Source organism: Protopterus annectens, chromosome 6.part1 (assembly GCF_019279795.1).
Source record: "Protopterus annectens isolate FY-2018-M chromosome 6.part1, PAN1.0, whole genome shotgun sequence".
In the NCBI taxonomy this organism is placed as follows: Eukaryota; Metazoa; Chordata; order Ceratodontiformes; family Protopteridae; genus Protopterus; species Protopterus annectens.
In genome coordinates this window covers 355,377,276-355,390,757 of record NC_056738.1, presented here as the reverse complement: position 1 = coordinate 355,390,757, position 13,482 = coordinate 355,377,276, and the positions used below count along the sequence as shown (strand labels likewise).

At 40.8% G+C, this 13,482-nt stretch overlaps 1 protein-coding gene across 1 annotated transcript in view; it reads left to right on the top strand.

Moving 5' to 3' along the window:
- ATG2A (autophagy related 2A) overlaps window positions 1-13,482 on the top strand; it is a 2,853,001-nt gene that overhangs the window by 2,771,816 nt on the left and 67,703 nt on the right. The window contains exon 41 of the mRNA XM_044075772.1: window positions 6,533-6,685. Within this exon, the coding sequence (XP_043931707.1) occupies window positions 6,533-6,685 (153 nt within the window). The remainder of the gene's footprint in view (window positions 1-6,532; window positions 6,686-13,482) is intronic.

Here is a 13,482-nt window from a genome sequence, read left to right as displayed (position 1 = left end):
ACTAGCTAAGACCCCTTCTGCCCAGACTGTAAGGTAATTACACCACCACCAGACACTTCAAAGCCAGCTATTCCAAGGCTCTTACAAGGGTACCCATTTATACTGAGTGAAATTAATATTAATACAAATGGTAGTTTGACCTACAGCAAGGCATTCAGGAGCAATCAGCACTGTCACCAAATATATATATATATATATATATATATATATATATATATATATATATATATATATATATATATATATATATATATATATATATATATATATATATGGTTCCACTTTATATCATCGAATTACCATTTCATCGAATTGCAAATCATCGAGACCAAATCGTCGAAAACTCATTTCATCGAATCTCAAATTATTGAAAATATGAGCAACTACAAATAACATCCCAGACACTTTGTACTATGTTTATGCAGGGGGCAAGCCCCCTGCACCCCGTAATTAAATATACCAACTCAGGTGCACTACAGTGGGGTTAGAAATTACCTTTTCCCCACTGTAGTGCACCTGGAGTTGGTATTTAATTACGGGGTGGGGTGGAGCCCCATGGGGGTGCATGGGGGCTTGCCCCCCTGCATAAACGTAGTAAAAACATTGTGGAATGTTATTTGTAGTTGCTTCATAGTTTTCAATGATTTGAGATTCGATGAAATGAGTTTTCGACGATTTGGTCTCGATGATTTGCAATTCGATGAAATGGTAATTCGATGATATGAAGTGGAACCATATATATATATATATATATATATATATATATGTACAAGTACTCTCAGAGATTAAAATATTCTCTAAAAGATTAGCCATGATGACATGTTTAAATATATTTAATAATAAATAAGAAAAGAACTGAAAATACTAAATATCTGTTTACAGTAAACACCAAAGATTCAGCACAGGAAATATTAAAAATAACACAGGTAAACAGGTTCACACAGTTACAGAAAAAACAATATTTAACTATCCTCACTATATTTTTCTGACTGATCTAAAGAATTATTATTCCCTGATTACTTACTAGAGTAAGGCAAGATGAAGTAGGTGAGTGATCCTTTGTCAGGTTACAAAAACAGAGTGTTCTGAGACTTCAGCCTCACCTAGTGTTAAACATTATTTTTAGTGATGGATTACAGAATGGCATCACATACATCCGTTTATCTGAATTCTGGTTCCCATGCTTCCTCCTTGGCTAGAAGCTGTCAGTATTTAGCACACGTGTGTCAATAATACACACAGAGCCTTGCTAAGATCTGCTGAATCTCCTGGAAGTCATAAAACAATTTCAAACCTCCACCCTTCCAGAGTAGCAATTAGTTCACCCCAATGATAATGCAGGAAGCTTCCTAATACAGACTTTATGTCTCTGGCTGCATTGACAGCTGTAAGATAAAATCTTTATGGCCTATGCCAGGTAATTTAATTTCAAACTATTTTCAAAGTTTGAGATTAACTTCTTTTCTTCCATTATCCTTTGTTAAAACATATACATTTAAACAGTTACAATAATACATGTATATTTCTTTTTCTGTCCAACAGGTCACACTGTTGGTACATTTTTAACACAAGCAGCTTTACAAATACATTTTTAAAAACAAGCAGCTGTGCAAATCAGTTTGATATACAAATGACATATAATTCTTTACAAAATTCCAGCTAGCAGTGTTGGCATATGTTACACATCCACTGCCCTTCTTCTCCTGGCAGTACCTCACATCATCACAGATAATACTAAAACAGTGTTCCATTTTGTTAATTGAATTGTGATAGTGTATAAAAGATGTTCTTGGTGTTTCACTGTTGCAGTCATTACATTTGGGTAATCTGCTGGCAGGTTGCCCTCAGTCAGCCTGAATAACAAAGTCTTGGGCCCTGCGTCGGTTGTTATCTCCTCTTCCATGATGTTAGGTCGTCAGGGGTATAAAACATGCAGCCGACGCCATTTTAATCCGTCTTTCTTGCTGCGTGGTGCCCGAAGCAGAAGCAGTTCACAAGTGCTAGTCGTCCGACTCCTGAAATTTTCGTTTTCGAGTTTCAGAACCGAAGTCTTCAAACTAAAGCTAAGTACCCCATTGGGGAACCTTTTTCTTGCTCCTTACTGATGTCAGTAAAAGTTAATAATTGCATTACTTGTGGGAAGCAAATACCTCATAAGGATTTTCATTTGTACTGTATTCCTTGCCAAGGCCCTGATCACAGTGTGGCTTGCTGTCGGTTTTGTGCTAAATTTAACCAATGCACTATTAAGCGTTGGTATATTTTTGTTTCTAAATATTTTGGTTCAAGATTTAATTATCCTGAAATGTCGGTTAGCAATCCAACTACCAGAGTTCACAAAAAACACAATTAAAAAGACAGAGACAGACCGTCGAGGTCCAAAACCGACGACAAAACTTCTCCTAAGCCAGTCGCTGGTTTGCCAGTACTCAGTGAGGTGCTTTCGCAGCCACTGATGCCCGCTACTTTTAAGTCGCAGGCCTCTACCGAGACACATTCAGAGTCCGGTATGCCGTGAGATTCTACAAGTATTGAACCTGTGGATGTTTCTCCCTTGAATGGGCCTGGAGCCGCTGAGCAGGCATCAGCTTCTGAGGGTGTTTTCAGACCTTAACATTTGTATATTATACTGATGCCATCATCAAAAATAAGGCCAAAACCAACTTCTGTCTAAAAAAAATGCATGAGCCACGTGCTCAGGCCCCTATGCCTAAAAAACAAATGATCAAAATGGCTGAGGATTTAATTATCTTGATCAGGGGTTCCCAACCCCCCTGCTAAGAGGCCTAGGCAAGGCACTGATTATGAATCTTTAGATCAGGTTTCCATTTCTACTGATTCCTCTTCTGATCAGGAATTTTCTATTCCACCTTATGAGAACTCTGATGCAGAGGAATCCATCCCTTCTGCTTCTCCTCCTGAGAGGTTACTCTTTTGGAGAGACTTTGCATACTTTAAGGGAACATTTTCACTGGGAGAGTCAGGACTTCTTAGAATCTAAAAAGAGGCTTAGGGATTTTCTTCTTCTTCCTTAGCATAGGCCTTTGGCAGTACCTCCTGTATTAGACATTGTGGATGATGTGTTCTCAGAATCAAGCATGGCTCCTGATTCCCTGCCTCCCACAAATTTCTTTTCAAAAATCCTGCTGCTGACCCTGAAACTATTTCTCAGGGTCCCAAGGGTGTTAAGGCTTCTACAGCCAAAAATCCTACCCCTTCTGATAGAGATTCCAGGGCGCTGGATAGATGGGGAAAGAAGGTTTGTACGTCTGCAACTTTGGCAATCAGGGCTTTAAACTGCCAGTTTCATATGCTTAAATATCAACAGCATGTTATGGGCTTACCGAAACAGAAAATGGTGTTGATTTCTGATTGTGTAGAAAATAAAAAGTTACAGGATTTATTGCATTCAGCAGAACAGGTTGGAAAGCATACTTTGCAATGTGATTTTGATTCCTTGGAGGCCTCTTGCAGGGCCACCGTAACTGGATCTGTGATAAGAAGGCATGCCTGGCTCAAGGAGCAAAATCTGCCTGATCATATTAAAGCTAAATTGTTGGATGCCCCTTTACAGTAGGACAGTCTGTTTGGTAATAAGGCAGAAGAGGTTTTAAAGAAAATGGAAGACAAAGCTAAATCTATGCAAACTGTAAAAGATTTCTTGCAAGTGCAGCCACCCAGGTTCAGTAGACACTGGCCTACTAAGAATTGGTCCTTTCCTGTGTCCAACAGAGCTGCTCAGGACAAACCCAGACGCTCCAAAGGCTCCAGATATCAATCACAAGGATCTTACAGGTAAAAGCAATGGGATGCCTCCACCTCCAAATTCTACTAATTCCATATGCGAGACTGCATATGAGGAAACTTCAGTGGTACCTAAAAAGCTTATGGAGTCAACATTGTCACAGCCTGGAAACAACGATTCCTCTCATTCCCTGCTTTCAACAGGAGTTTCTTTGGTGGGCAGAGGCATGTCACCAAAACAAGGGACTGTCATTCATTATACCCCCTGCCACCCAAACCCTAACTACAGACACATCAGACTATGCTTTGGGGGCCCATCTGGCAGGGAGATGCATTCAGGGCAAATGGAGCCCAAACCAAATGCATCTACATATCAACCAGAAAGAAATGCTAGCTGTTCAGAATGCTCTGACAGCCTTCAAGGACTTCCTTCATTCAGGACAACTACTGATAAAAACGGACAACACCACAGTTATGTGGTACATAAACAAGCAGGGGGGTACCCAATCCTACCCCTTTGCAGACTAGCCATGGCCTTGTGGAACACAGCCTTGACTTACCAAATACATCTTCAAGCTCAACTCCTGCCAGGAAAGCAAAATACTCTGGCAGACGACCTAAGCAGAAATCTTATGGACCCACACGAATAGAAACTGAATTCACAAATCTTCAGCATGTTAACACAAAAATGGGGGAACCCAAACATAGATTTATTTGCCTCTCCCCAAAACTATCAGTTGGACAAATTCTGTACAAGAATGCATCACAAAAAAGCATGGAAAGTGGATGCTCTATCCTTCAGTTGGAAAAACCTGTCAGTCTGTGCCTTTTCCCCTCTGCCTCTACTCTCCAAGGTCTTACTAAAAGTCAGACAGGAAAAACCAAAAATGATTCTAATTGCTCCGGACTGGCCTCGCCATCACTGGTACCCGCTTCTAAGCAATGTGTCACACCTTCCTCCATGGTAGTTGCCTCAAACACCTCACCTATTGTCTCAGCAGAACTATCAAATTCTGCACACTCAGCTCCAAACTCTGAATCTTGCAGCATGGCTAATCAACTAATTTCACCAACCACATCTCCCAGTGAACCTGTGATGGATGTCATTTTGGAGGCGAGAAGGCCTAGTACTATAAAATCTTATGCTGATAAATGGAAGAGATTCTGTGCTTGGAACCAAGCACAAGGAATAGACACAGCAAAGCCTAATATTCCTCAGATTTTGCAATACTTAACTGAGATGCTTCACAAGGGCCTATCTTTTTCTTCAATAAAAATCCATGCCTCTGCCATCTCGGCTCATTACAACACAGAGCCTCCCCTCTTTTCTCATCCCCTGCTAAAACAGTACCTCAGAGGGGCCAAAAATTTAAGGCCTCCCAGGAGAGCACCAACTCCTGCATGGGACCTAAATTTTGTGCTGGAAAAGCTCACCCTACCTCCATTTGAACCAGCAGCTACTGCGGATATAAAATTTCTTTCTTGGAAGACAGCCTTTCTTTTGGCAGTCACTTCAGCTAGAAGGGTTTCAGAACTACAGGCTCTCATGGCAGTAGAGCCTTTGATTATATTTTACCCGGACAGGGTGGACCCTCAGGACCAATCCTTCTTTTATGCCTAAGGTTGTATCTAGTGTGGCTGTTAACCAGACCATTCACCTGCCAACTTTTTTCCCAAATCCGCAGAACAAGGGGGAGCGGATTCTGCATTCATTGGATGTACACATACAACTAAGATTCTACTTAAACAGGACAAAATCTCTAAGAAAGTCAGAGCAACTACTGGTGGCATTTTCTGCAGGATCAGAGGGGAAGGCGATATCAAAGCAGACTATTTCTAAATGGATAAGCCATTGCATTTGTTTCTGCTACTTGCACCATGGTAAACCTGTGCCCAAGGGGATCAGATCCCATTCCACCAGGGCTGCCTCTACTTCAGCAGCTTTTCTCAGAGTGGTCCCTACCAGAGACATTCTAGAAGCTGCTACTTGGAGCTCAGTTCATACATTCACAAAGCATTACCATTTACCTCTCTTTTCTAAATCCAGGGCAGGCTTTGCCACTGCAGTCCTGCAGGGCCTTATAGCTGCTCCTAATGCTGTTTAATTCCATCCTCCCATCCATAGCTTTGGGATTCTACCCAAATGTAATGACTGCAACAGTGAAACACAAAGAACATAGTACAGTTGTGTACACTTACCATAAATGTAGATGTTCAAGTGTATTCAATGTTGCAGTCTGGATTACCCACCCGCCAGCCCCCTTTCTATACCTTTTCTTTCCTTCACTATGCTCAAAAGCCTTTGTGGTGTATTTGCTTTTAGTTGAAGGTAAATTTTATGTGTTCTAAAGTGCATTTATAGTTTTATATATATATATATATATATATATATATATATATATATATATATATATATATATATATATGTATATGTGTGTGTGTATATATATATATATATATATATATATATGTATATATTTGTGGTCCCCGTTTGGGGGGCACCTGACATCTGGGGCAAGAAAAACTGATTAAAATGGCATTGGCTGCATGTTTTATACCCTCTGATGACCTGACATCATGGAAGAGGAGACAGCAACTGACGCAAGACCCAAGACTTTGCTATTCAGGCCGACTGAGGGCAACCTGCCAGCAGATTAGCCAAATGTAATGACTGCAACAGTGAATACAGTCGAACATCTACATTTATGGTAAGTGTACCCAGCTGTACTTTTTATTCTGCTCACTTCCTTGTATGGAATATATATATATTTTTTTCTCTTTTTCTCAGGCAACTGCAGAAACTGTTTATGATATCGTTTCCCCAACACCTCCTATTACAAGAGCTGTAATGGACAAAAGACATTCAAGAAGACACCAGAGAGCCCAGCAGCCTGCAGATCTGCGGGAAGGAGTGGTAAAAGCATATGATACAGTTAGAGAGGTGAGCTCATCATCAGCTTCTATACTAGAGGAAAATGTTCAGTACTTTATCATGTTTGATCATCATCTTGCTTTAACTATGTAGATGTGGCACTAGAGAGGACGCAGAGCTTTAGCACCTTTAGAAAGCTACTTTCTACAATGTATTTTAGTGATCAGACGTTACCTTGCAGCATTTCTTTTGACTATATTCAGGTTCTCATCTATGGCAGATGTTGGGAGGGGGGGTAAACTTTTTTGACATTTAAACCTGAAACTCAGATGAGTCTTTTATTTGAAACCGTAGGCCTTTGGTGATTTTTTTTTGTCACTCATTTCTTAGTATCAGGAATGAAGCAACTCCACAGTTTCCCTTCATCCTCCAAGATTTCCACTGCAAAGCTGTAGTATTTGTAACCATGTTGTATATTAAATTCTTGAGGTCAAAGCCCACATTTTAGCACATTACATCAGAACTCTTTGTGATGTGATTTGGGGGCAGCAACTTAGTGTATGTCACCACAACAGCATTGCCTAATCCACCTAATTCCCAGTGATGTCCTAGAGGAGTTTATGCTGTGAGCTCAGTCTTAAAAGCAAACTTATAGCCCTGAAACTGCCATAAAGAACAGGGAGGTAGCATATTTAGAATGTCCTGTCTGTGTGTAATATTGTAGTTTCTTTAATGAATTTATAATCCATTTAATATAAAACAAAAGTTTGATTAATTATTTCCCATTATCCTGTTTGTACGAGGTTCGCCACAGAGACCATAACTTCATTTTTGAAGAGCTTTGCATATTTTAACTGTAGTGTTACTTATCTCTCTAGAGTTTTCAGTGCCATATCCTACTCCTTTTTTGACCTAGGCCTGGAAGTAAATTTTTGGGATCTCTGCAATCCCCATTAATATGTATGAGCTTGTTCTCGCTGTTTACTAGACTGGAAAGGGACTTATGGGAGTTAACATTTACATGTGAATGAATTTGTGTCTGAGGAGCAATTTTTTTCCCCTGGTGATTTCACTAAGTATAAAGTTGCAGTGGGTACATCCCAAATGGTACCATGGGCTGTAATGGGTAGAGATTATGGAACATTATCCCTGTACAAATACTTTGTCTTTGAATTGTGTACAGGATTATATTTCTGAGAAGTGTATTACTAAGAGCTGTAGGGACTTACTGGCTGTGTATTACTGTCAGCTGTAAGGACAGCAACAGGTATGAATATTACAAAATAATTAGATGTCCTTTTATTCTCATGTTGCAGTATTCATAATAGGGAGGTGGCTGCCTGCAGCACCGGACATCCAGCCAGTATACCAAAGTCTTAGGTTAGGGCGTATATGCGACATTGCTTAACAGAGGCATAAACCGACATTGGCTATAAATGTGACAGCTGCACGTACCCACCTCAGAACTTTTCTGCCGCAGTGATCTATGGACCTTTGATCACCAGCTGGTGGACTCCATTTGCTCGTTTGACTTTGGCTGTCCTCTTCAGATAAGTACCCTTTTGGGTTTTTTGAATATATTCCTTCTTGCTTTCCAGATGTACATCTCAGCTAGGAAGGGAAAGTGTGCTTGTGGAAGTCAAATTCCACATAAGGACATGCACGATCAGTGTTTGTTTTGTTTAGAGGAAGGCCACGACTACAAGTCTTGTGACATCTGCCAGTCCTTTGTACCTAAAACCTTGCATAGTCACCTGGCTGCTTTAAAATTATAGTTAGAAAACCAAAGACTCTGACTCTGACGTTTGGTGTTGGGTATGGAGGGTGCGGTAGGTACCTCTGAGGAGCCGCCTCAGAAGAAGGCCAAAAAAGTATGACCTGATGCCCATGCTGCAGCTCAGGAATCCGGTGAGACTCTCAAGGCGGATGTTAGCCCATGGTCCCATCGGACATCAGTTTCATCACTGGAGCCGGGAACCGTGGTGGAAGCCAGTTTCGCTGAAACCCAGAGTACGTCCCCTGAGATTGTTCAGTCATCAGACCCTGATGGTGAGGGGGAACCATGAGTCGTGGTGTCGAAGGGGCCTACCATCACCTTACCATACACCCCATCAGCTCCCAAACAGACTGCTGCTACTGTTTCTCTTAAAAGGAAATAGAGACACAACTACAGAACCAGTACAAAAACACAGAACTACTGAACCAGCACCTGGATGGGAAGCCTTTTCCCTGAACTTGTTCAGAGCCTTCCTGGCCCTTCAGTCTCAGGTGCCCCAACCAGCCCTACTGTCTGTGCAGGCCTTGGAGGAGTCAGAGGAAAAACTTACTGTACTGCACCACAATCTAAAGGACAGAGACACCCAAGGAACCAACTCACTCCTAGACCTTCCTCCACATCTACCCCTTCTCCCTTTCGGAGGCAGCCTGACCCAGACAGAGCTCCTCCACTGTGACTCAAATCTCTGCCTGCCTTCCTTTGGTACCACCTTTGGCATCCAGATTAGAGGTAAAACTCTTCTTAAAAGGGGTTATTCATATCAGACCCCTTGTAGACGTATCCCTCCATCATGGGATCTTAATTTTGTGCTAGAAAGACTCACACTGCCTCCATTTAAACCAGCCCAATCAGCATCTCTTAAACTAAGTACTTGGAAGACAGTACTGCTAGTGACCCTTACATCCGCCAGGAAGGGTCTCAGAAATTGAAACCTTATGGCCACTCCTCCGTAACTCATCTTCAACAGAGACAGGGCCTCCCTCACGACCAATCCTTCCTTCATGCCTAAGGTGGTTAATGAGCTCTCCTTGAATCAAAAAAATTAATCTACCTGTTTTCTTCCCTCAACCTCAAAACTCTTCAGGAAGAACTGTGCATTCCTTGGATGTTCATAGACAACTAAGGTATTACCTGGACAAGACCAAATCTATTAGAAAGTCTGACCAGCTTTTTGTCTCTCTTCATCCTAGGGCCTTGGGGAAGGCAGTGTCAAAACAGACAACTGCCTCATAGATTTCTAAGGCAATCTCTTTTTGCTATTCCTTTCATGGAAAAGAACTGAATTCCAGTCTGAGAGCTCACTCTACTAGAGCAGCTGCATCTTCAACAGCCTTTTTTAGGGGTGCTGACTATGCTTCCATTCTGGAAGCGGCCACTTGGTCTTCTGTACATACTTTCACCAAGCATTACAAACTAGATTTGATTTCTAGAGCCAAAGCTGGGTTTGGCAGGTTGGTTTTTCAGGGTCTCATCTTACCTATGTAAAGCTTTGGTACTGTCCGTACTGTTATGAATACTGCAACATGAGACTAGAAGGACATAGGATAGTTGTGTAAAAACTCATCATAAACTTAGATGTCCTTCTCTTCCATGTTGCAGTATTCAGTCCCCCCCACCCCCTCTTTCATTGTTTATCCTTTCTTGTGTGGGATTTCCATTGCTTCCTACAACAGCTGCAACTTACCTCTAAAATTTTCTTACCTCCTTGACTGGTAGTACATGTGGGTCTGAAAAGCTTCCTTTTCTTCTAGCATCCCAGGAGTACTACTGTATGCGGCAGCCAGTTCTGAGTTGGGTACGTGTAGATGTCACATTTATAGTCAACGTTGGTTTACGGCTCTGTCATGTAGCATTGCGTGTACCCACTCCCCCTAAGACTTTGGTATACTGGCCAGATGTCCGATACTGCAGGCAGCCACCTCCCTACTGTTATGAATACTGCAACATGAGAATAGAAGGACATCTAAGGTTATGGTAAGTTTTTACACAACTGTTCTTTATTATGATTGTTTGCTCTTCTGTCACTTGTATACTTTTTACTTTGATAAGATAAGTTAAAAAATGAATGCATTTGGGGCCTGCAAAGCCAAAGAATTTGTACCTCATATATCACCTTTGAATATCTGAAATGTTTTGTGCATGCTTGTACCTCATATCCCACTTCTCTCAGTATGTATGGATGTATAATGTTTCGTGCACTTTTTTGACAGTGTGCTTGTGTCTGTGCAGTATGAAATAAAAAACTGAAGGCATTTGGCATAAGAGTGCACAGTGTTTTTTCATAATTCATCTTGTACATTACCTTATTACAGGCTAACATAAAACACAATATTTAATAAATATAGTTCATTTCAGATGGTATCCCTGTAATCACACTCATATTTAAAGCTACAGTTGTTACTATTTGCACACTGGTGGCATGCAGGGGATAATGCCCTGACTACAGCATACGTTTCCAGGAGTTCAAATAGTGGGTCAGGTGCTTGACTGCACAAGCAAGGAGGATGAACATGGCCATCATGGGGGGAGGCATGTGTGATCAAGACACATTCATGTATTTGGTTTCCCTCCAGGAGTTCTTGCCTGTAAGTGGGAAGGGTGCCCTGTTGATATCACCTCCTTTCAGAAGTGAGGAGTGCTACAGCACTGATGCCCATTGTGCAAGGCACAGTAGGGTATTACTGGGGCAGTACAGGGGTGTGAAGTGGGAAAAAAACACTTCCCAGCAGCGGAATGATCCAGCCCCAAGTGCCTCAATCTACCAACTGGCTCTAAATATAGGTTGATGTTAGTCCATGGGAGGCTGGTCAGGTTTGGTAAATCCAGTAGATGAGGAGAAGCCCAGGGGGTAGGTAATGTTAAAGCTGGAGATTTAAAAAAAAAAAAAAACTATTAATCCTTGCTTGAATGTCTGGAACAGACTGCACAAAAATATTTTCTATGCCTGTTGTTATTTTGTTGGCAAATTTCACTGCCCATGTTTTTTTTATTTTAAATGAACTTCTTGCCTCCTCCATCGTGAGCACCGTTAGCTGTACAACATCCATCATTCATATCCCCCAGCCACATTTTTCTTTAACTCTGTAGGTTTTATTATTTACTGTCATTTGTTAAGGTGTTTCTTGTACCCTCTACACACCACCACAGCATATTTGGACTTTTCGTTTTGTGAAAATGGAGCCTTGCAGTTCAAGAAACATCCCTGCTTGCAGCATCTTTCATAGTACATGGGAAATGGCAAACTCCCTGTAGCATGGTTACTAACATGCCACAATACATTGTGTTGTTTGCCCTAGTTTTTAGATATGTTTTGAGGTAGGGGTATGCACCTAGATAAGATAGCTCAGCAGCATGTCAGTCTCTGTTCCTGCCTCCAGTTTTCTGTTAAGGGTTACTTCATTACATTTGGATTTTACCCAGCTTATTTGTTTTCATCTGCAGACAAATTGTACCAGCTTTGCTGTAATCCCTGTAAAAGCCATTACTGCTCTTGTACCTACATTTCTTTAAATGCAAGTAGGTGCATGAAACTGTCATGTAAAGTCAGCACTGCTAGGGACTTTCTTCTTTTCTTCATAATGTTTGAAGCCCTTCTGATCTTATTTTGGTGCTGGAGTAATTTTGGCTACATTGTGCTTTGTACTTTGGAACTATTTGTTTGGGGTTTTTTTTCTTCGGAGGCCTTTAGCCGAAACCTCATGTAAGTGTTTTCTTGTAGTGTAGGTTATAATCTAATTTTTACCGTAACGCTAGATGTGTTTCATATTTTAGTGTTTAAACGTTTGTTTTTATATTTTTTAAGTTGAAATCCAGGCAGTATGTCAGTATCAGTCTATCAGTATTCAGGAGGAAAGAGATATGTTCATACATTTTATAAATAAGGAGACTCTTCAGATGAAGCTGCAGAAGACAAAGAAAAGGCCATCTGTTATACTTCAGAAGTTGAGGAGGGTGCTGTAGTGCAAAAGATTCCCAAAAACAGGGATGGCCATTGTCAGAAGTGCCATAATTCGCATTTATATCACGTTATCGAAAGATGAAAATAGCGAACGCTATTTCATCGGCCCCAAAACATATAAACATGAAAATATTGAACATTCAGAACGGGAAAAAATTTGCTGCTGTGAAACACATACACACAACACAAGCACATCAAACAAACAGCAACCACACACATACACTTAAATTCCTACATCTACATACACTACTATCTACCCACTTACCTTTGCTGCTGTGAAACACATACACACAACACAAGCACATCAAACAAACAGCAACCACACACATACACTTAAATTCCTACATCTAACGCTACACTAAAATAAACATACACTACTATCTACCCACTTACCTTAACCCAAACCCTAACCCTAAGGTCTGTCACTATCGTGCACTCACCTAACTTGCGCCCTAACCCTAACTCACTTAAACCACCGCTAACCCTAAATTCTGTCACTATCGCACACACGCCTAACCCGCACCCTAACCCTAACTCACTTAAACCGCCCCTAACCCTAACGTACAAACAATCACACACTTACCTGAACCCAACCTGTAACTTTCTACCACAGTGCTAAGAATAGCGAGCCACAGAAACGGCCAACCGAATTCTTTCCCGAGGAAAGAATTCGCTGTTCTGCACCTTTGCTAGTCTTAGCATTCACTGATTAGTGTTCGATATCAGAACATTCAAAGTTTTAATACTTCGATGTTCTGATATAGACCCCATAATTCTCCTCATCTACCTTAGTGCTTCAAAAAGATGTAACCTTAATAGCACCTATGGCAGTACTTGGATTGGTGTCTCATGTCCGTTGAAGAAGTTTCTGTGGAAGATGAATCTGTTATGTTTTAAGTGTTTCCTCAATCAAGGCATACCTGTAATATCATCTGATTCAGCTACTGCCTTTTTGCAGCCTTATTTTTACCTTTATTGAATATAAAATTAATCAGACTATATTAACATAACAAACAGTATACTTCACATGTATTGCTATATGTTGTTTAACCAAAGCAGTATTAAATAAATTATTCAGTTCCTGTCTCTTTTTTAAACAAGAAACATCTTTATTAAACTATCACTTACTAC